Source organism: Pygocentrus nattereri, chromosome 4, assembly GCF_015220715.1.
Source record: "Pygocentrus nattereri isolate fPygNat1 chromosome 4, fPygNat1.pri, whole genome shotgun sequence".
NCBI classification, from domain to species: domain Eukaryota; kingdom Metazoa; phylum Chordata; class Actinopteri; order Characiformes; family Serrasalmidae; genus Pygocentrus; species Pygocentrus nattereri.
In genome coordinates, this window is record NC_051214.1 from 18,489,545 (window position 1) to 18,514,531 (window position 24,987).

Below are 24,987 nucleotides of genomic sequence, written 5' to 3' on the forward strand. Positions count from 1 at the left end.
CGGAAGGCAGGATACATCCTGGTCAGGTCGCCAGTCCATCAAAGGGCAGACAGACAGACAGACACATCCACCCACACCTAGGGGCAGTCTAGCATGTCCAATTGGCCTGACTGCATGTCTCTGGACTTTGGGAGGAAACCCACACAGACACAGGGAGAACATGCAAACTCCACACAGAAAGGACCTTAGTCACCTGGTCAGGGAACTGAACCCAGGCTGAGAACTTACAATGTCTTCAGTATCTTTCTCAAACGCTAGAGGGCGCTCCCGAACATAGAACAGCATAAAACACTGTAACACTGCTGTTTTATTTTTAAGAGCTTTCAAACTCGAGCTATAGGTGTTTAAAACAGCACCTCATGTATATCCATGATGTCAGTGAGCGCGAACACGACCTGCTCTGCTTGCCAAGCAAACTGGTTTTGGGCAGCAGGACACTAAGATTACTGCTACTGAGTGCTGATTGGTTGGCGAGCTCAGCAGCTCATTGGCTGTTTGCACTCACTGACATCATGGGTATACATGAGGTGCTGTTTTTAACACCTATAGCGCAAAAGAACCTTTCTGTTTTTAGCATTATTGAGAACTTTAGGAACTGCTAGGCTGAATAGGTGGGTGTAGGTAAACGCATTGGTTTTCATGACATCACAAAAACGGTGAATTTAAACCAGGCAATATTTGCAGCTTAGTTTCTATAGATAGCCAAAAGTCCAAGCCAAGTAATATTTAGGAACATTTCTAGTTACAGCTTCTGTATTCCTGGTGTGCTACACATCACATCACATCACCAGCTACACATTCATCGCATCACCAGCCCCCTGATGTGGAGATGCTGTAAACATGCTCTTATCAGGATCTGAAAAGATTGGATAGTGTAGATTAAGGCCTACCTAAGGCATTATGTATTCCAGATCCAATCTAGTATTGTGACTTTGTTTACACATTTTTGGCTTTCAGCTCGCTCTCTGACCCCTTTGCCCCCCCCAAATTTCACTGGGTAGATTAATTACCTATACAAAGTGAGAAGACGTGGATTACGTTGTAAACAGCTTGTGTAACACGGCAATCAAGACGTTTGATATAAAGATTTAAAAATCCATTTGTAAGCAAAGCGTATTTGGCTCACGCCTAACTGAAGAACACGGGAAGCTTTTAAACGGTCCAGGAAAATATTGATTTTGCCACTTCAATATGCCTGGCGGCGCTCTCACTGCTTACTGCCGGCTGCGGCTGTGAGTGGCGGTCAGCGCCTCGGAGATGGCTACAGCTAAAATGCCCACTTACTGTTTAATGAAATCCCATTAGTGTGGGTCCCCATGCTGAGCTGTTCGCTGTTTAGTAGGTTAGCTGTCTTAATGGATGATAACCTGTCTGGTAAGTGATGCGTGTTAAGGCTTGTGGGCCAGTGCTATATTTCTTCTGCAGTCTGAGAAAGACTTCTGCGGAGGAGCTGCATGTAGTAGGTGAGCAAAGCTGAAAATAAAGTCAGTGCTGAAATGCATAATGTTGTCGATGCTGAAGTGTTTCAAGGAAGGCAAATGATCTTTTCATAGGAAACATAAAGCTGAATGAGACATATATCAAAAGATTTTGCTTTTCAGAATCTTTTAGTGCGCTCGTGCAGGTACTAAACCTATGCGCAGTGAAAAAGAGTCAAATCAAATTTATTTGTATAGCACTTTTTACAACGGATGTTGTCACAAAGCAGCTTTACAGAATTTCGGAAAAGACAAAGTTTCAACAGGACTGTAAGAATGTACAGAAACCCCCTGGTGGGCAAGCCAGGGGCAACAGTGGCAAGGAAAAACTCCCTCAGAACTGAGGAAGAAACCTTGGGAGGAACCAGGCTCACCAGGGGGGACCCATCATCCTCTGGTCAAACTACCTACAAGTGATTATATTACTAATATTAATAGCAGTAATATTGGTGTTAGGAATAACTAGGAGTCTATGAGAACATCAGCGTAGGGTGGGCAGCTCGTCCAAGGCAGGTGGTGGCAGCTGGTCTGAAGTGGGTAGCAGGAGGGCTCGGCAGTCAGTCGTCCTTCAGTGTCCAGCCGGACATATGGGTGATTGTATACTCGGAAAGAAAGCAGGTAAATGGAATTAGTTTTATTCTATCTGTTTGTACATAAACAGGGAATGTAAACATTTCCAGAGTGTGGCTAATGACTCCGGCAGATCTGACTATGACAGCTTAACTAAAAGGAGAGAACCAGAAGGACACACAGACACGGCAGTACTCTGAAACAGTTCGGCATCCCTCCGCTCCACCGTCCACAAACTTGAGTGACCGCGTGCGAGCAGCGGGACGACAGCACCAGCGTCTCAGTTTACTATAATTCCCTGTGTCCATGGACCCCTGGATCTGCTGCCTTTATCTAGGGGGGAACATTAGCTACCAAAAGCTAAACTGAACAAGTGAGTTTTCAGCCTAGTCTTAAAGATTGAGACTGTGTCTGAGTCCCTAACAGTTTCTGGAAGATCATTCCAGAGTTTGGGGGCTTTATAAGAAAAAGCTCTTCCCCCAGATGAAACCTTCTGAATTCTGGGGACTATTAATAAGTCAGCGCTCTGGGATCTGAGTGGTCGTGATGGCTCATAATGAGAAATAAGGTCTTGCAGGTATTCAGGAGCAAGAGCATGTAGGGCTTTATAAGTCAATAAAAGGATTTTATAATCAATACGGAATTTAATAGGTAGCCAATGAAGTGATGATAGCACTGGACTAATATGCTCAAATTTTCTAGTTTTAGTGAGGACCCTGGCTGCGGAGTTTTGGACTAGTTGGAGTTTGTTTAAATTCCTGCTCGTACATCCTGACAGTAGTGCGTTACAGTAGTCTAGCCTAGAAGTAATAAAGGCGTGTACTAGTGTTTCCGCATCACGCAGGGACAGGGCATTTCTGATCTTGGCAATGTTGCGAAGATGTAGAAAAGCTGTCCTAGTGATGTTGCCTATGTGTTGATTGAATGATAAATCTGAATATATTATAAGATAGAATCTATTAAAAATATAGATTTTTTCGCTGCTGAGCCAGGTGTGACTGGAAAGTCGGCAAGATTTAAGATTAAATCTGGTAATTTACTTCTTGCTAAGTTTGGACCCAGAAGGAGAACCTCTGTTTTGTTACTGTTTAATAGGAGGAAATTACGTGACATCCAGCCTTTCACATCTTTTACACAGTCCTCCATTTTCTTTAACCTGTATTTGTCATCAGGCTTGGCTGATATGTTCAGTTGAGTATCGTCTGCATACGAATGAAAGTTAATACCATGGTTACTTATAACTGTGCGGTAACATGTATAGTGTAAATAGTAATGGTCCTAATATAGACCCCTGCGGAATTCCAAATCTCACTTTTGAATAATTGGAAGATAAATTGTTTACTCTAACAAACTGATAACGTTCTGATAGGTAAGATCTGAACCATGATAGGGCCGTCCCTGTGATTCCAACCATGTTTTCTAGCCTTTCTAAGAGAATATTGTGGTCTATTGTATCAAAAGCCACGCTAAGGTCAAGTAGCACTAAGAGAGATATGTAGCCTTGATCAGAGGCAAGAAGAAGATCATTAGTTATCTTAACTAGAGTCGTCTCAGTGCTGTGGCCTGAATCCAGACTGAAATTTTTTATATATATGGTTCTTATGTAGATATGATTATGTAGTTGTTGGGCCACAGCTTTTTCTAAGATCTTTGATATAAACAGTAAGTTAGAAATAGGCCTGCAATTAGACAAAACGGCGACATCACGATTTGGTTTCTTGGTCAGGGGTTTGATTACTGCTACTTTAAAAGCTTTGGGTACATGGCCCAGACTAAGGGACGAGTTTACAATATTTAAAATAGGGTTTATAATGACTGGCAGTACTTCTTTGAGTAATTTTGATGGAATTGCATCGAGTATGCAGGTTGTACAATTTGCAGAAGAGATAATCTTCTCTAGCTCTAGCTGTGGGAGTGGGTAAAAGGTTTCCAGGCTCTTTTCTACAGCTGTGTTTTGTTCTATATCAGCCAATTCAGATGACAGCCAAGCTGGATTTGAATTTGATACTGTGGGTTGAATTTGTTGTCTAATATTATCAATTTTATTATTAAAGAAGTCCATAAAAACTTCACTGGTGAGAGTTGCTGGAATTTCTGGTTCAGTACCTGCCTGATTTTTTGTGATTTGGGAAATCACATTAAACAGAACTCTAGGATTATATTTATTATTCTCGATCAGTGAGGCCAGATATGCTGAGCGAGCTTCAGTGAGAGCATTTCTATACTCTATAAGGCCGTCCTTGCAGGCAGTGTGGAACACTTCCAGTTTGGTTTGACGCTATTTCCGCTCTAATTTCCGAGCTGTTTTAAGGTCCGGGTTTTATCGTTGTACCACGGGGCGAGCTTTATCTGCCTTATTCTTTTTATTTTGAGTGGGGCCACATTTTCTAAAGTGGATCGTAAGGTATTTTCTAAATAATCGGTTAGTAAATCTAGTTCCATTGGGTCTGATGCACTGGAGACTGGGGTTGATAACTCTGGAAGATTTTCTTTAAATTGTAGGGCGGTAGATGGTTTTATTGAGTGCTTTGTTGAATAACGAGGGGACGTATATATATTATGGCTAAGTCGTAGCTCATATGAAATTAAGTAATGGTCGGAGATTGCTGTGGTTTGCGGTAGGATATTAAGCTAGTCTATGTTAAGACCTAGTGTCAAAACTAAATCTAACGTATGACTACAGTAGTGTGTAGGCCCTGTTATATTTTGGGGTAAAACCAACAGAGTCTAGGATTGAGGTAAATGCCTTTTTTAGTGGGTCGTCTACCTTCTCAAAGTGAATATTAAAATCTCCTACAATTATTACTTTATCGTTGCACACAGCCAGGTTTGCAGCAAAGTCACTAAATTCTTTTATAAATTCAGAGTATGGCCCTGGTGGTCTGTAAATGTTAAATAATGAAAACGCCTTCTTTTTTGTGACCGGATTTGTAACGTGAATAGAGAGGACCTCAAAGGAGGTAAAAGTGTCGCATTGTTTCTGACTAATATCAAGAGTATTTTGGTATATTATACAGACTCCACCTCCCTTGTCTGATAATCTTGGCCTATGTGCATGATTATAGCCTACAGGCGTGGCTTCATTTAAAGCTAAATATTCATCTGGTCTAACCCACGTTTCAGTAAGACAAAAAACTCAAATTTATGATCGCTTATAATTTCATTTACGACGACTGCTTTAGAGTTCAGTGATCTTGTATTAAGTAGTCCAAGTTTTAGATCTAAGGTGTTAGTGCTATCATCAGAACATGGATATATGTTGATTAGGTTATTTAAACAGACTAATTGAGTTTTTCTGTGATTAAATTTAGTTTTAATTCGGGGCAAAGACACAGTCTCTATAAAGTTGATCTTGGGTGACGCCTCAAGGCGGATCACAGACGGTCGGTTTAGCCTGTCTGTTTGTGGCCTGGTCCCGGCTCTGGACTGTCAGCAGCTGTTTACACTACTCTGCCGACTAACTAAAAGACTATGAGCAATGCTGCACGAAAGTAAGGCAGCACCCTCCCACGTGGGGTGGACACCATCCCTAACTACAAGACCAGGCTTGCCCTCAAAACGTAACCAATTGTCTATAAAGCCCCTTTATTTGCTTTTATTAACTTTGTATCTTTTCTTGACATTCTTTTGTTTTCCCTTGCCTTTTGTGTTAATCTCGTTTGCATTTTGTGTGGGGGCTGCAGAGAGCCGGTCCTTTTGTCATGTAACAACCCCTATTTCTACGAGCCCATTTCACATCTGGTTATCTATAGCTCCCCAGTCTAGCAATGCCATTTCTTGAAGGGATGTCTTAGAGACATCCTGGCTCGTAGATGAGGGAGACTGTAAATTCCTAGGTGGGCCTCAACACCTCTATTTTACACTCACAGGCCACTTTATTAGGTACACCTTGCTAGTAAACGGTTGGACCCCCTTTTGCCTTCAGAACTGCCTTAATTCTTCATGGCATATTTTCAACAAGGGCTTGGAAACATTCCTCAGAGATTTTGGTTGGTGATTTGAGTTACTGTTGTCTTTCTATCATCTGGAACCAGTCTGCCCATTCTCCTCTGACCTCTCACATCAACAAGGCATTTTCATCCACAGAACTGCTGCTCGCTGGATATTTTCTCTTTGTCTCTTTTCATGTCTCTTAAATCACCTTTGTTCCCTATTCTGATGCTCGGTTTGCTCTTCAGCAAGTTCTCGTGACCACCTCTACATGCGTAAATGCAATGAGTTGCAGCTGTGTGACTGGTTTATTAGCTATTTGTGTTAACAAGCAATTGAACACCTAATAATTACCTAATAAAGTGGCCGGTGAGTGTAATTATAAAGGTAGAGGTAGCCGCCCATTGAGTAGTGGGGACGGTTTGGGATCGTTTGGATAAAGAGACAACTAGAAGGTGTGGGTTACCTGGGTTACTGTTCATAAGTTCATGGTTGTGTAAGCTGAGTTAGACTTGCTTGGTTGGGGAGACGTGCATTCAACTTCTTTTTTCTTCAAGTCTCCACTCCTGTTTTCTTCCAGAAACAAATGCTTGCCAGCAGAAGTCAACAATATGAATGGAATAACGAGGTAATGTAGACATAAAAGCAGCCTAGCAAAAATAACCTAAATAGGAATAAAAAGTACCAGTTTGTTAGAGGTTGTTCTTCACTTTCTCGATCTTCTTGGTCTTAAATAAAATCATACAGCTTGAGAGTGACAGCTAATCAAGAGAGCAGTAGTCCAAAATCCAGTTTTAATATTCTTTAACATGCCATCACCAAAATAATCAATAGACTCTGGCTGCAGAATTGCTCTCGCAGACAGATGCACTCTTGGCCACAGTGGCGTCACAGGCACATGCACTCTCTGCGACAGTGGCATGACCAGCACAATGGCATAGTAACTTTCAGCTGCTTCTCCTTAGCGACATCATCACTTAATCCATTTTCCATACATAACAGCTAGAGAATTCCATTTAATGTACCTCCCTGTTAAAAGTTATAGAACCTGTTAAAATGTCTGCTGGTTCCTGGTGGTGTCCAACAGTCGTTAATGGTATTCTGTGTTTTCCTGATGGGTTGATACCACAGAAAGGATTCTGATAGTTTAATCAGGTGCTCAGGGACTGATTCCAGATACATTTGTTTGTTTCCTCATGGTCTCTAATGGCAACCATAAAGCCAATTCCTGTTAGGAAGCAAAAGCCTCAGGTTTTATTCCTAACGGTTCTAATTGTTCTGAGCATCTAAGGGTTCTAAACATGGCTTTCATGAGTTTCAGCGGTAGACCAAATAAACCTTATTGTCAGTATGACAACATTAATATTATAAAGTTAATTGTAACTAAAAGTAAAATTTCAGAAAAAGTTGGGACACTGTGAAATATGTAATAATAAAAAAAATGCAATGATGTGCAAATAATTATGCCCTATATTTCGTTTGAAATAGTACAAAGACAACAAATCAAATGTTATATGGTAAAATTTTATGGTATTTAAAAAAAAATGCTCATTTTGAATTAGATGCCAGCAACACGTTTCAAAAAAGTTGGGAAGGGGGGACAAAAGGATGGTAAAGCTGTGTAATGTTAAAAAAAACACATGGTGGTTGATTGGCAACAGGTCAATAGCACGATTAGGTATAAAATGCATCTCAGAGAGGCGAAGACTTTCAGACATAAAGATGAGGAGGGGTTCACCACTGTGAAAGACCAGCACCATCAAATAGCAATTCAGGAGTAACGTTTCTCAACATAAAATAGAAAAGAACTTCTGCTTTTCATCGTCTATGGTACATAATATCATTAAAAGATTCAGAGAATCTGGAGAAATCTCTGCATGTAAGGGATGAGGCCAAAAACCAGTATTTGTTGGCCGTGATCTTTGGGCCATCAGGCAGCACTGCATTAAAAACAGACATGATTCTGTAGTGGGAATCACTGCATGGGCTCAGAAACACTTCTGAAAACCATTGTCTGTGAAAACAGTTCATCACTGCATCCACAAATGCTGTTAAAACTCTAAAACACAAAGAAGAAACCCAGTATAAACAGCATCCACAAATGCTGCCACCTTCTCTGGGCCTGAGCTCATTTAAAATGGACTGAGGGGAAGTGGAAAACTGTCCTGTGGTCCAACAAATCAACATTTGAAATTTTTTTTGGACATCATGGACACTGTGTCCTCCAGACTAAAGACCACTCAGCTTGTTATCAATGCACAGTTCAAAAGCCAGGATTAATGATGGTTTTAGGGGGGCATTAGTGCATATGGCGTGGGTGACATGCTCGTCTGTGAAGGCATTATTAATGCTGAATGATATATACATGTTTTAGCAACATCTGCTGCCATCCAGACGACGACTTTTTCAGGGAAGGTCTTGATTATTTCAGCCAGACGATGTAAAACCACATTCTGCACGTATGACAGCAGCATTGCTTCATATTAAGAGAGTCTGGGTGCTAAACTGACCTGCCTGTAATCCAGACCGGTCACCACTGAGAACAGTTGGTCCATCATAAAATGAAAAATCCGAAAAGGGAGACCCTGAACTGATAAGCAGCACTTTTTGTGTTTTTGTGTATGGACTGTAAGGACTGAGCTGGATTTAAAAAAAAACTAACTTTAGCAATGTTGAGATATTTAAAAAGCAAAATAAAAAAATGGCTTTCAATAATATAGGCCTTTTAATGATTTGGAAAATACTCAGAGAAGTACAAATCCATGATATATTGCATTAACGTAGATGTAACTAGTTATTACCCAGCAGGGTTTAGTGATACACACAGTGCACAGTCTGTTTAATAATATGTGGCTCATGATTCAATTTACTATTCACATGAACAACATTTATAAAAAAAAACCTAATCATGTTGTAACATCCTGTCTTTTTTCCATTTTTTCCTTTGTTTTCTTGTTTCCCTTGTTTTCCTCACCATGTGCTTTTGTTGTTATATTAGCCCCTCCCCTATCCTGCCCTGACCTCACCTGTTCTGTTTCCTAGCTCCGCACTCATTTGTCCCAGGTGTTCCTTGTTTTCTGTATTAGTATTTTCTGTGTTTCCTTTGTTCGCCAGCCGGCATTGTTTGATACTAGATGTTGTATGATCCTGGTTTAGGTTTGGTTTCTTTGTGTAAGTGTTGCTTTTATGTATGATAGCTTTCCTAGTCAGTTCATGTTCTTAGTAGTTACCTCTGTTACATTGTTTTCCTGTGTTTTCTATGGATCCACATACGATTTACCTACCTGCCTGTCATTTGGAATATCCAACTAATAAGTCAAATAAGACACTTGCACTTGTACCCCGCCTCCTGGTCTGCCTCATCAGCCTCACCGTTACACATGTTGAATATCTTAATAACGGTGCTAGAGGTAGGAGGCAGGATGAGTGCTGTAGTGAGTTTTTTGGTGTTGATCGTTTGCAAGCTGTTGTTTAAATAATTGCATTAGATGGAATAATTAATAAAATGTTCATTGTCTCTGATGCATTGTCACAGTTTTGCAATGCAATATAACAGCATCATGACACTCCCCTTCCACCCACCTGTGTAGTAATCTCAGAAAGCCCTCACTGTATCCATAGCAGAATCTCTAAAGGCGATGTCAGCGCCGTACAAAATCAAGTGTGAAAATGAGAAGCCGTCAGATTAATTCAGTAAACTGATGCTGCAATGTTTTTACTAATAACAAATGGCATCAGTTGGCTGCTCTCCACCCCTGTTTATCCCTGCGCTTTGAGGTTCCATTACACACAGTCACACATTGTCGCTTATACAGCATTGATTAATGTGCAAAGCCGGTGTGCAACCAACTCTATACAGAGGAAAATTGTTAAAAGGTTTAATGCATTTAAACCCCATTGTTGTCCTGGAGCAACAAACAGTGTGTGCTGTTCTGCTGTGTTAACTCTATTAGCTGAGGGTGAATGTAATCTCTGCTTCTGCCTCTTTCTCTCCCCATCTGGCCGGCTCATAGAAGAAGCACACCACACGGATATGAGCGCGCACACACACACACACACACACACACGCTCTCCTCTATACGCATTTAGTCTGTCCACAGCTATGCAGAGGAAAGCGCACTCGCTCATCCAGAAAATAAAGCCTTATTGAGGATGAAATGGGATTTTTAATTGGCTGAAGTTGCCTTGCAGTGTGAAACTCAGCAGGAGCCGTGCACTTCAACAACGCCGTTGTGTCCTCTGTCATGTGCTGCTGATTTAACTGCTTCGCGTGCACAACGGCATTTCTTGATCTGAAGCATTTATAACCCTAAAAACGTGGCCTAGTCTAATTAGTCCCAAAATACTTTTTTGTAAATATCTCTCTCAGATTGGCCTGGGTGCCATCCAAATTATGTGGACAGTCATTCTCAAACCATCTAACACTTCTATGTTTGTCATTGCCAATTCACCAGCTCCTGAAAACAATGATAATACCATTTAACTGGTTCTCTCTGTTCTCCTGTTTGGGAACATCAAGCCTTGCAAGTGTTTTGTTCTTAATGAGCACATTTTCTTTGTAGGTCACAATGACTCATTAAAGACTAAACAGGGGCCTGTCTCATGAAGAAGGATGTCTCACTTAAGCCATCTAATTTTAGGCTTAGTTTATCCTAACCCTGGGTTTCCTGTCTAATGCTCATACATCACTTTTTACCAGGATATATTACCATGGCAGCTTATGCAGCACACCTGACATGCTCCAGGGTCAGTTGAGTTTCAGATTTCAAACAGTAAATCAGGGCAGGCTTCTGACATAACAGGTCCAGCCTTTTAACAGAGGTGATATACATACCTAGATGCTGCGTTGGGTCCAGCCAGGTGCCGCCACTTTGGGGAGGTCAATATCGCCGCTTGACTGCATTCAGTACCATTACAGAGCAGCAGTTTTAAGAAAGATACTGTCTAAAATTCCACTATTTCACCAATATTGCTCTCAGAAAGTGGGATAGAATTATATAAGAGCGCAAACGCAGTGATCCAGGCTCATGTCTGTGTGATGTTTATTGTTTGTGTGATGTTTATGTAGATATGGTCGTGTGGTTAATGAGGCCCAGAGAACCTGTTGATGTGATTGTTTTTCTCTGGTTTTATAATAAGGTTATTTAATTTAATAGTCTATTCATCATTATCATCATCGTTGACCACTAGTCCAGATAGGGTCGCAGTAGCAGTTGAGAGAACAGAGAATCCCAGATGACCCTGTCTCCCGCAACTTCCTCCAGCTTATTTTCGGGGACCACAAGCCACTGCCAGGCCAACTTGGAGATATAATCCCTCCAGCGGGTCCTAGGACGACCCCGGGGAGGCGTCCAGGGGGCATCCGGATCAGATGCCCGACCCACCTCAGCTGGCTCCTCTCAATGCAGAGGAGTAGTGGCTCTGCACTGAGCTCCTCCCAAATGACAGAGTTCCTCACTCTATCAAATATCGTGTAGCCTGCCACCTGATGAAGAAAGCTCATTTCCGCCACTTGTATTTGTGATCTCATTCTTTCTGTCATTACCCACAGCTCATGACCATAGGTGAGGGTCAGGATGTAGATCGACCAGTAAACAGAGAGCTTCGCCTTTTGGCTCAGCTCCCTCTTCACCACTACAGTCCGGTACAGTGGTCGCATTACTGCTGCCACCTGTCCCAGCCTGCGGCCGATCTCACGATCCCTCTTCCCATCACTCGTGAACAAGACCCCAAGATACTTATACTCCTCCACCTGGGGCAGGTCCTTTCCCCTTACTTGGAGTGGGCATACCATCCTTTTCCGGGCTAAGACCATGGACTCAGACTTGGAGGTGCTAATCCGCATACCAACCACTTCACTGTCAGCTGCAAACCACTCCAGCAAGCGCTGGAGGCATTCATGTGATTCAGCCAAAAGAACAACATCATCTGCAAATAGCAGAGACGCCACCCTCTGGCCTCCACACATAATGCCCTCCTGACCCCGGCTACGCCCTGACACTCTGTCCATGCATATCATGAACAGGAGTGGAGACAGGGTACAACCCTGGCAGAGTCTAACGCTAAGACTGAAAGAGTCTGACTTAATGCAGAGTATACAGACACAGCTCTCACTCCGGGAATACAGAGATTGGATGGCCATAGTAGCCCCGGCACCCCGTACTCCAGGAGGACCTCCCACAAGATATCTCGAGGAACTCAAGCTGTCCACAAAACACATGTAGACTGGGTTGGCAAACTCCCATGCCCCCTCAACAATCTGTGAGAGGGTGAAAAGCTGGTCCATTGTTCCACGGCCAGGACGGGATCTGCATTGATCCTCCTCAATCTGAGGTTCAACTATCAGTCAGAGTCTCCTTTCCAGCACCTTTGCATAGACTTTCCCAGGGAGGCTGAGCAGTGTGATACCCTGATAGTTAGCATACACCCTCCAGTCCCCCTTTTTAAAAATAGAGACCACCACCCTGGTCTGCCAGTCCAAGGGTACTGTTCCCGAGGTCCATGCAATATTGCAGTAGTGTGTTAGCCACAACAGCCCCACAATATCCAGAGCCTTAAGCATCTCTGGACGAATCTCATCCACCCCTGGTGCCTTGCCACTGAGGAGCTTACCAACTACCTCAGTGACCTCCACCAGGGAAATGGAACTTGACACCCCAGGAGCCTCTGGCCTTGACTCCCATGAGGGAGGCACATCTCCTCGATTAAGGAGTTCCTCAAAGTGCTCCTTCCACCGACCAACAATATCCTCATTTGAAGTCAGAGTTTCTCCACCCTTGCCGAATACTTGCCATTTATATCTAACATCTTAGAAAAAGCTGTGGCCCAACAAGTTAGTTGATATCTACATAGGAACCATATATATGAAAAATTCCAATCTGGATTCAGGCCACATTACAGCACTGTGACAGCTCTAGTTAAGATAACTAATGATATTCTTCTTGCCTCTGATCAAGGCTACGTATCCCTGTTAGTGTTACTTGACCTCAGCACAGCTTTCGATACAATAGATCACAATATTCTCCTAGAAAGGTTAGAAAACATGGTTGGAATCACAAGGACAGCCCTACTACATAGACTACTGTAACGCACTACTGTCAGGATGTACGAGCAGGAATCTAAGCAAACTTCAACTAGTCCAAAATGCCGCAGCCAGGGTCCTCACTAAAACTAGAAAATTTGATCATATCAGTCCACTGCTATCACCACTTCATTGGCTGCCTGTTAAATTCCGTATTGATTATAAAATTCTTTTATTGACATATAAAGCCCTACACGGGCTTGCTCCTGAGTACCTGCAAGACCTGGTTTCCTATTATGAGCCACCATGACTGCTCAGATCCCAGAGTGCTGGCTTATTAATAGTTCCTAGAATTCATAAGGCTGCAGCTGGAGGAAGAGCTTTTTATTATAAAGCCCCCAAACTCTGGAATGATCTTCCACAAAATGTTTGGGACAATGACACAGTCTCAATCTTTAAAACTAGGCTGAAAACTCAGTTGTTCAGTTTAGCTTTTGGTAGGTATTGTTCCCCCCCTTTGATCAAGGCAGCAGATCTAGGGGTCCATGGACAAAGGGAATTATAGTAAACTGAGACACTGGTGCTGTCATCCCGCTGCTCGCTGTATCATTTGATTTGATACAGCTTGGGTGCAGCCACCCCGACTGCTCTTGAGTCGCCAGACAGTTGTCCAGAACCTCTTTGTGGCCGAAGAAAACTCTTCCAATGCCCTGGATTTTTCTTCTGTCACTGTTGTAGCTGCCACCTCTTTAGCCTGTCGGTACCTATCTGCTTTTGGCCACAGCTATGCCTGGCAGCTTCCACAGTGGAGGTTTTGAACAGGGTCCATTCAGACTCCATGTCCCCTACCTCCTCCGGGACATGAGAAAAGCTCTCCCGGAGGTGGGAGTTGAAATCATTCCGAACAGGGGCCTCCGACAGTCGTCTGTTCAGGTGATCTTAATTATATGTAGTGGTTATTTATGTACAGTGATGGTTGAAGCTTTGTAGCAGTAAGTTATAGCGTCAATCTGTGTAGATATTGTAAGTTTAGCACCTTCTTACACGAAGCTGAAGTGAGCTTCTTATTCGCTTATTGATGGATTTGCTAATGTGTCAGTTTGTGTTTCTTACACTAAACTCAGTTTTTAACGTCTGGTACAGCCTGACTACTGTCCTGCTGATTTGGACAGCAAGTTATCACCATCAGTTATTATGGTAATGAATGCTACCAAGAGCAGATCCATACAGTCTAGATTAATCTGTGTCTGAGGATTATAATTAAACAGATTTGGTGAAAATTGGTTGAGTAATAAGGAAGTTGTGGCCAATTTAATCCTGAGACTCTTTGTTTCTCAATACAAGTGAATCTGTTCACAAGCGGATCTTGACCTCTCCAACATGGCGGGTGCGCAGAGGTTTCACCTCAGACAGAGAACAACAGGCAGCGCAGCATCTGGGTGTGTATATCTATGGCTGGACCCCTCTGTGTTTTAGGTCCCTTTCCATGATACCCCTGTTCTTGATATTTGTGGTGTCAATCTTTTAAAAATCCAGGTATCTGTGGCTGTGAGTGATACAGAACATAATTGGGCTCACTCTTTCTAGGTGGGTAGGATGGCCCCCCTTTTCCCACCATTGCTCAGCACAGCACTAGTAAGCATGGGTGTCTGTTAACTAACCTATAAGAACCAGCATTTAGCATTCTTGTCGAAGCACATCGAGCTGTCCAATGCTGCGCCAGTGGCAGTTCAGAAAGATGGGGTGGCTGCCTTTGCATGACTAGAGGAAGCATGTTTAATTACGTGAGACCTAACTACCAGATGGAATCAGCCATGATGAAGCCTGGAAAAAAATTGTAAAAAAAAAACAACTGTGTATCAAAAATTTGCATGTGACAGTCTCAGCACTCATCGGTTCTCAGACCTTTCTGATGTTTAATCCAGAGAAGATTTTTGATATGAAGAAGAAAACCAAAACTCAGAAATGTATTAAAATGGTCATTTAGGCTAAACTTCCCCAGACTGTACTACGGATAATTAGTTGTTGCTGTAACTTGGTCCTTCTCTTCTGTGGCTCAGGGTTGATCAGGTCCAGGGTCCGCGGGGCCGATGCTGCTGGAGCGGGAGTACTGACCTTTCTGGACAGCCACTGTGAGGTCAACAAGGACTGGCTGCCTCCGCTGCTTCAGAGGATCAAAGAGGTACTTAGACTTTGGTCTTTTCAATGTGTTTTGCTAATAAGTGAATCCAGTGACACAATGACAGACTTCAGTTCTACGCATGTTAACTATTGTGTGGTGTTCAGGTCTGTGGGACCCATTTTCAGTCTTTACCAAAAGAAGAATAAAAAAAGTGATAAAAAAAGTGATTCATTAATATTTCACCCTCAGATTCTTGGTCTTTGCTCATTTTCTGTGAAGAACATATAAAATAACCCGTTTTCAGTGCTTCACTCTGTCAACCCCCCACACGTTTATATTACACATGTGGTGTTGGGCTGAACAGTAAATCAGCCTTTTGCCAGAGGTGATATACATACCTAGATGCTGCGTTGGGTCCAGCCAAGCTCATCAATGGTGCCACCACTTTGGAGAGGTCAACATCGCTGCTCGACAGCATTCAGTACCATTACAGAGCAGCAGTTTTAAGAAAGATACTGTCTAAAAGTCCACCATTTCACCAATATTGCTCTCAGAAAGTGGGATAGGTTTATATAACAGAACAAACGCAGTGATCCAGGCTCATGTCTGTGTGATGTTTATTGTTTGTGTGATGTTTATGTAGATATGGTTGTGTGGTTAATGAGGCCCAGAGAACCCGTTGATGTGATAGTTTTTCCTCTGGTTTTAAATTAAGCTTATTTCATTTAATAGTCACAATAGTACAGTGATGGTTAAATCTTTGTAGCAGTAAGTTCTAGCGTCAATCTGTGTAGATATTGTGTAACGAGGAGCGAGGTAGCGGACGCATGTGCAGAGGTAAACAACTTTTATTGAGGGCAAATCCAGGGTCGTGGTCAACACAGTCCAAGGTCATAGAGCCAATACAAAGCGATCGGGGGACAGACATGACAGGATAAAACACTAAACAGGATGCAAAGGAGCAAACAATGACCAGCGAAAACTAAGGGCAAACACAGGGCTTAAATACACAGGGATAACTAGGCACAGGTTAAAACAATCAGGGGCGGAGTTAGAAAACCAAAACAAAAACGCACATGGACAGGACTGGGAAGGGCCAATCGTGACATATTGATAATAGATTAACTTTAGCACCTTCTTACACTAAGCTGAAGTCAGCTTCTTATTTGCCAGCATCTTGTTTGAATTTTTGGGTAACAAACACACCAACACCACACGAGGGTTAATATGCAAACACTAAATTGAACTTTCCTGCTATGTGTCTGAATCCTGCACGGCCTTTATTGATGTCTTAAGTGCAGGAACCATGTGTTTTGTCTCCTTCATCCTGACATCACAAGAGGACTTTTGTCTCACTGGGGTGATGTTCACGGAGCATGAAGGGATTGAATGATGCGGTCAAAGCACTCGGTGTCTGGAGAAGATTTGGAGCATGTGTTTGTTGTGTGTGTGTGTGCATTTGTGTGTGAGCATTGCGTGTGTGTACATGACACGTTCACCCGCTCTTAACTCAGATAATCCCAGCGCTCATTGATTTTTCCTCCTCTTTAGGTGTGAAGTCAAGCTGAAAAGACCCGAAGCTGCTTATATTATCTTCTTAACCGTTACCCTGTCTTCACTTCACCTCGCGCCTGATTTAGAACAATGCCTTGAAATGCCTCAGAAATGTAGCTGTTTCTTAATTAAGCTCGAATGGCTTAATTAACAAGCTGATTTACAACAAGACTTGTTCATTTCAGGACCCAAGCTGTGTCGCCAGCCCAGTGATTGACATCATCAACATGGACTCATTCGCCTACGTCGCTGCTTCCTCAGACCTGCGGGGCGGTAAGAAAGAGAAGCTGCTCTGGGTTCACATACAGTCTTCACAACATTTGCTAACAAAAAAAGCCTGGCTGGCTGTATTTTTTAACAGGTTTAAGGCAGCTAAAAAAAATTACATTTTGTAAAAAGTGCTGGAGAAATAAAAATTTACTTTGAATTTGACTTTGACCTCAAAAAATCCTGAATTTACATGCTATTGGAGCAGGTTAAGCATTCAGCATACATTGCTATAGTGATAAAAAGTGATCCACTGTTGTGAGACAGAAAAACTTCTAAATTTCTCTCTCTCTCTCTCTTTCTTACCTTTACTTCAGGCTTTGACTGGAGTCTCCATTTCAAGTGGGAGCAGCTATCTGCAGAGAAGAGAGCCAAGAGAGCAGACCCCACGGAACCCATTAAGTAGGTAAACGGAAGCACTAAGAGGGGTATTAGAGAGCATTCCCATCTCTGTGGGAGCACAGAAGGGAAAACGGGTCAGTTTGGTGACCGCCAGCCTGAGAGAGACTGAGCCCTGCTTTTTAGGTTTTCTTCTACAGTTTGTGTCCTCCTTCTTTACCTCCACATTGCTTTCTGTTCTTCTTCATAAAGACCTACGTAATGGCTAGATGAGAGATAAGAGGCACTAACCTCTGTAGGAAAATTCATTGTTGAAAATGCAGCATCAGAGTAACGTAATTATGCAATACTTGGTTGTGATCGAAGGCAATTTCACCTTATGGGTCCCAGTACATGGTGTGATTCCTTTATTACCACTTCTCCATTTACATTCATGTAACTTTGTTGCTCTCAGTAGCACACTGGTGCTGTCTCTCTCTCTCTCTCTCTCTCTCTCTCTCTCTCTCTCTCTCTCTCTCTCTCTCTCACACTCTCTCTCTCTCTCTCTCTATATCTCTCTCTGTGGCTGCTGTAATGAAAGCCGTTAATGGCTCAGATAAGCAGGCAGTCAGGCAGAGCAGGACTGGGCCATCATTCAGAGCCTGCATGCTTCCCCACATGTCCCGCACTGGTGCAGCACCACAGACAGCCTGGGTCTCTCAGCACCACTGCCTTCATATGAGGGGCAAAGCAGAGTAACAAGACAGTAGGGAACATGTTTGTGTTTGTTTTCATGCATTTCCTGGACTAAAATGTTCAGATTTTGCAGGAAAACCAGAGAAAAAACAGGGCTAATCTACAATATCAGGACCATCAAAATGGAAACAATGCTCGTGAAGTTCTTTTTTCAAAGTTAATTAAAATTAAAACAGAAATATGTTTCTTTTTTGGTTACTCATAGTTAAGCTTACAAAAGTCAAAGGTCAGAGACCACACTTCATTTATTTAGTTTCTGTTTCCTGCCGTAAGAACAAGTTATTCACTTTTACTGAGGTATTTCGGAGGAAATTAGATAATCCACTTGAAAAAGAATTTTATGAATCTAGAAATGGTTAATGATTAAAACATAGAGAAAATGGGGCTCATAACAACCATGCAATTCCTGGTCGAACCCAAAACTGCCCCCATCAGATAAACAGCACTGAAAGCTTTGATCTCTGAGAGAGAGGAGAAAATCAAGCTGCTTCAGATCTGAAAACATCCACAGGTGTTTCTGTCCATCCTTCCACTGTGAGAAAACCACTCAGCACTGTGGGTCTGAAAGGATGTGTAGCTGTAAAGAAGTGTTTACTGAGGAAGGAAAATAGTCCTATGCTGGATATTATATAATTATTATTATTAATTAATATTCTATACATTTTGTTTATTCAAATATTAACACTTTTCTCAGCAAATAAACACAAACTACACAAGTAAATAGATTTTGAAAATGTGTCTTGGGTGCCTTTGACACAGTACTGCATATCGCTGCTGTCAGACCAAAACCTTGTATCTCCATTTTTGTGTTTTTGACATAGTGTAAAAATACCTTTGGCCTTTACATTGTTTATGAATCTCATGATGAAAGGAACAAAAGAAACGGCCCAAAATGACTGGGAAAACATCTGGTTCCATTGACTTTAAACATTACATTTAATTTGACATTAAAAGTAGAGTATGTTTTTTCCTTCTCCTGTAAAATTACCATTTTGGACATATGAGGTATATATATATATATATATATATATATATGTGTGTGTGTGTGTGTGTGTGTGTCTGTGTGTGTGTGTGTGTGTGTGTGTGTGTGTGTGTGTGTATATACAATGCAAATAAATAAATTTAATTGCCAACTGAATGTTATTTTCTTTAAAAATGATACCTTAAAATGAACTATTTTTTATACTACATCCTTTCATGCTGAAACAGCTCCATTTTAACCAAACCCTCCATTTTATCATTACTAAAACAATCATGATGCTTAAAACTTTACGTGACAATTTTAGCTCATTTGAAGCATAACTCAAAAACACCAGCCAGTACATGACTAGCAAAGACAGCTTTTAACAGTTATACACAATTAATGAATTATAATTCACTTTAGGTGTGTGTGCATATATAATAATTATTATATAACATTTCTATTCAAAAAACAGAGTTTACTTAATTCTAGTAGTGCCCATTCTTAAAGCTACATGCTGGTTTTCAGACTTTGGGTCAAATTTGCTTCAGAACAATGAGGTCTAACTGCTCACCATGTGGTCATGAGGGGCAGGGATGCAGCCTCACTTCCTGCTCTAAAATGCAGGTGTGTGGCTAAAGTAAGGCCCCATCCACATACTAAAACTCTTTGCATTTGCATCTAAAAGTAGACTATCATGCTAAACCAACTCAGACACTCTTTAACTACCCCACAAGAAGAAATACACACCCAACAACATTAATATTCGAATCAGCGCCATCGCTGTTAGGTAGAACTAGTACTAGGCTAGAGAACCGGTTCTACAGGGACAGGTTGTTAGCAGAATTAGTCAGGATGTCACTTTGAAGCCTCAATAGCATTTTTACACAGGACACCATCACAAGCTTGTATTCCTTCTGTTCATGTTTTCATATGTTTTAACATTTGTTTTGGGTGGTTTCGCTTTTTGGGATTTACATTCGTATCATGCAGCATCGCAGGATGGACACCGACGCAGCAGGCGTGCACAGCCGGGATCAGTGATGCCTGTAGCCTACAGTTTTCCAGCATTGTTCACGGATGATTTCTCTCCCCCGAGCCTCTTTTTATGAACACACTTACTCAGCCTGACAGGCTGGAGGGGGAAAAAGCAACAGAAGGGAGGGGTTTAGCTCAGGGAAACAGCAAGGCTTCGTTTTGTCCCTGGAAATGTGAGTCACAGACAATACAGCACAGCTTCCGCACTATGGGCTGCACTTACAGCACTGCTGGCTGTTTTGTCATCTACCCCAAATTAATGAATCATCACCAACACGTAAAATAAAATAAGTCATTTTTACCAGAGCTTGGAGTTGGATTGCAGTGAAATGGTGGACATGGCTAAGTTGGGTGCTTTCAGTTCATTTACAGTGTTGAAAGTAGTTACTCAAAAAACTAAAACATCACAATAACACGTTTTGAATATTGACTCAATGATTAAAAAATGCCAGCCAGTACATCACTAGCAAACACAGCTTTGAACAGTTATACATACATAATTTATTAATTCAATAATAATAAATAATAATATAATTATTGTATAATATTTTCATTAAAACTTTAATTTTAGTTTTAGTTTACTTTTACATTTTAGTAGTCACAATTTTTAAGGTTACACACTGATTTACACTCCAGATTTTGGGACACATTCACTTCAAAACATCCAGCGGTTCACCGTGTGGCCATGAGGGACAGGGATGCAGCCTCACTTTCTGTTCTGAAATGCAGGGGTGTGGCTAAAATGAGGCTCCACCCCCGGGCTAAAACTCTTTGCATTTTGTTAGTAGCATGAAAATGTGAGACAGCAGTATCTTAAAAATGACATTGAAAATAAAAAAAATTAAATATTATTTTTAAGTCACCTCCCAATAGAAAGTACCCTATAGATGATGCCTTTGTGTATATTTAGCTCTCTACTATTCTATTACTACTCTATTAGTGTCTTTGGTTTAAATAGATAATAACATAATTCTTGTAAATATCCAAGGTACTTATTTATTTATTTGTTTACTGTGGGGCCGCAGTCTGAACTTATTCAGTAGAATTGTCCAATTATTACTTTTAAACTGTAAAATAATGACTTTACTTTTTCCATGAATATTTATTAATCTCACTACTCGTTACTTTACTTCTACTTTACTAATTGAAATTCATACACAGTTTTAGAGCGAGGAGGCGGAAACATATGAGGAGATAAGTGACGTTTATTATGGGCAAATCCAGGGTCATCGTTTAAACGGTCCAGGGTCATAGATCCAACACGGATTGATCGAGGGACAGACATGACAAACCAGAATCAAACAAGCAGAACAGTACAAAGACCAATACATACAACAAAAAACAATGTTTGTATATACATCAAAGGGAAGGCACAAATAATATATAGACAGAATTGATACTAAGACAGTTGATGACCAACACATTTAAACATGTAAGTAATGCAAATAAATTTTAGTTAACCCTTGTGTGATGTTCAGGTCTGTGGGACCTGTTTTCAATGTTTACCAAAAGAAGAAATATTTACCAAAAGAAGAAAGATTTATTATTATTTCAACCTCAGATTCTTGGTCTTTGCTCATTTTCTTTGAAGAACATATCCCATTTTCAGTGCTTCACTCTGTTCAACCCCCACACATTTATATTACACATGTGGTGCTGGGCTGAACCCACGGGGGAGTAAACGTGTGGAGGCGCTGTGATTTAAACATCTAGTATTTGTACATAAATTGTTATGACTATTGATTTAAACAATAATGCGGTGGGTCCAGCAGACCACTGAGTAACACACATATCAACCCCACACAAGGGTTAAGAGAGTAACTGTAATGCAATGTTACAGGAAAAAAAAGTCAGTAGATTAGTGTCGAATCACCTCCAGCGCTGGTTTCTTGTTGGAGTATTTTCCTGGTTATAAATGCTAGCATAAACAGCATCTTACCTTAATTTCAAAGCCATTTAAAACATTATCTGTTACAGTTCGCACTACATTCAGTGAGGTTGATTATGTTTCTTTATTAAATGGCGCAGGTAACCGAACAGCGAGGGTTTAGAGAATCCATAGTTGCTCTTTCTCTGTATTTTGTTTGAACAGTGGAGGCCTGTAGGACTTTCTCTGGATGATCAGAGTGGATTGTCTTACTCCGGCATGATCTCACTGGCCTCTGCTTGTCCACTGCTGCAAAACCTAACCTCTCTTCTGTCACTGAGTCATTAATATTTGATTTGAAGGCTGCAAGACTGTGATCCTGAAAGTCCCGATTTCAAGGAGATTTCACAAAGAAGTCAATTATGCTACAAACCTAATTGTTTCAACCTACATCAAATATCAAAAAGAGTTACTTTTACTCAGTCTTGCATGATTTTACATGAACTGTTGTTGATCGGCCAAGACGTGCAAAGTGCTTCTTTAGTTTTAAACTGGCCAGGGTTGCTAACAAGTAACGGAAACTTAACACCCCAATCTTTGACATCATATAAACTTCAACATTTATCACACTTGCCTCAAGTCATCACACATCACGTCACAGCTATTCTACCGGTTTTATTCTGTGATTCTATGACTTTGGTTCTGGTCTTGTTGTAGAGAGTGGGGGACTCACTGTGTCAGTAAAATATCTCCAAGATGTGGTGCTGTATCTTGGCTCCAAAGTGGGCAACATACACTCTCAGAAAAAAGGTACAACACTGTCACTGGGGCAGGACCCTAAAGACTGTCACTGGGGCAATACCCTATATAATGTCACTGGGGCAGTACCTTCAGGGGTCCATCTCAGTACCTTTAGTCAGGGAACATAACTGAACCATAATTCACTGAAATTATATTTTCTAAGATGTACTGAGTCCACACACCCCACCTCGCCACAAGGTTTTTTATTAAATGGTTCTGATTTTAAAAATTTCTTTATAAATAGATATAAATATCTACTTTTCCACTAGGAAAACTTATTTAAGGTACACAATTGGACCTTAAAACCACTGTTGTACCTTTGAGGGAAAGTTTACACTGTTTGTACATTGATGAACGAATCATGTACCTGCATGGTCCCTTTACTTCTAACAGTGTAGTGCAAAAGAGTTGGGTGGAAGTTTTGACATCGCTTGCTTGATGGTCCTGTCAGTGACAGCAAGTACAGCTGGGCGGAAAATGGGTGGAAACGTGGAATATGGTTTTCCCCCTCAACTCAACAGAAGATAAAATAAAGCTCTGCTGATCATTCAAAACATTCAACAATAAATGGTCTTAAAAGCTGGAATTAATGTAGCCTATAGCTGCTAATTCACAAAAAGGCAAAGAGAGACATTTAAGACGAACCGATAATTTGGAGACTACATAATTTGAATGCATTTATGATCACTGCAGCTGGTTTCCTGATACATTTATCTTGCAACTAGAAACTGATTAAAAAACCTTGAATCCTAGGTCAGTTTCTCATTCCCCAGCTTTTCCCGTTCCACCTTAAATGGTGCAGCAGTTACATTCTCGTGCCTCAGACAGAATTTAAGGTGGAACAGGAAAATTTGAACAAGAAGCTGGCGAATGAGCTGCGACTTCAGCCTCGTAAAAAGTAGAACATTGAGAGGCATTTTACAAGAAACAGTTCCAGTTTTGAGGAAAAGTTCCCAGCTTGTGATGAAAGGAAAGGCGGCTATAGCTGAGCTAAAGCTTAAAGCAGAGCAAAGTAAGTCTGCGTTTTTTGTTTAAATTATTTTTTGTAGTCTAGACTAGGATATTAGCACATATTAAAAGTGTTTTCACATATAGTTTGTTTTAAAAGAACCGAAATTAGTTCTGTTCAACTGAACCTGGAAGGGAACCCACTGCAAATGGCCTCAGTTCATTTTGTGTACACACTGTAAGTGAACTATAAAGAGGACTCGGTTTTCTTTCTGGTCCTTTGGGATCTCAGACCACTTTTTGTTCAGACCACAACTCCATTAGAACTCAGACCCCTTTTACGGTACTCATGGTGGGCGCAGTAGTTGCATGTAGTTGCTAGTGTGTTGTTAAGTGTAAGCTGTTGGTCAGGGTTCTTTATGTACTGACAATATCCTTGAAACTCTCAGAAAAACATTGTGGTGCAGTGTGACATAATCTATCAGAACAGCTTTAAATATAATCATATTGCTCCTCATGAATTAATCATTTTTGTCTTTGACCCCCTCAGAACACCCATTATTGCTGGGGGGCTCTTTGTGATCGACAAGTCATGGTTTAACCATCTGGGAAAGTATGACACAGCCATGGACATCTGGGGAGGAGAAAACTTTGGTGAGTTCCTAACAGAAACTTTTACCCTGCACCAGAGTACCAGCTGAATAGGACATCAGCTTCAATAGCTTTGCTGACCCACAGGTGTGCTAGACCAACCTTGGGACATTCTTTCACAAGCAATACATTATACTTAGGGACTTTGTAATAGTGTCCCTGAAGTGTCCTTAATCTGGCTTACTTTCTTGTGGCCAGTGTAGTTATTCCTTTTTCTCTGTCAGTGTTGGGGCATTTTTTAATAGCTAAGAGGAAGGCCAGCGTGACAAAACTGCTTTCTTGGGCACAACAAACTCTCTGTTAGTTCAACTGATGTTTAAAATGTTGAAAAGTGTTCATCCTCCACAAAAAAGCCAGTTAAAGTTAGAAAGTGTTGGGATGATTTTCATTCATGATGATAGATTGACAGTGGTGGACAGTAACTAAGTAAATGTAATTGGTTTCTGTACTTAAGTATTTTTTTGTCTATCTGTACTGAAGTTTTTCCATTCTGAGTGACTTTTTACTTTCACTCCACTACATTTCAAAGTCTAATATCTGACCTTTTCCTCCACCACATTTTGAGAAATCTGCCGTTCCTTTTGGTTTCTTTGTGTATAAAAACATAACATGTCAAAATGAAAGGAGCACAAAGCAAGAGCACCAATCAGGGCACAGCGGTCACTTTGTTTAGAGCTTGTTTTGACCTGTTGGTCATACCGACCC

The 24,987-nt window shown here is 41.2% G+C and overlaps 1 protein-coding gene across 1 annotated transcript in view; it reads left to right on the forward strand.

Moving 5' to 3' along the window:
• The window catches only part of galnt14 (UDP-N-acetyl-alpha-D-galactosamine:polypeptide N-acetylgalactosaminyltransferase 14 (GalNAc-T14)), a 118,682-nt gene that overhangs the window by 56,688 nt on the left and 37,007 nt on the right, over positions 1 to 24,987 (forward strand). The window contains exons 6-9 of the mRNA XM_017701048.2: positions 15,060 to 15,181; positions 16,861 to 16,948; positions 17,260 to 17,344; positions 24,182 to 24,285. Coding sequence (XP_017556537.2) covers positions 15,060 to 15,181; positions 16,861 to 16,948; positions 17,260 to 17,344; positions 24,182 to 24,285 — 399 coding nt within the window. The remainder of the gene's footprint in view (positions 1 to 15,059; positions 15,182 to 16,860; positions 16,949 to 17,259; positions 17,345 to 24,181; positions 24,286 to 24,987) is intronic.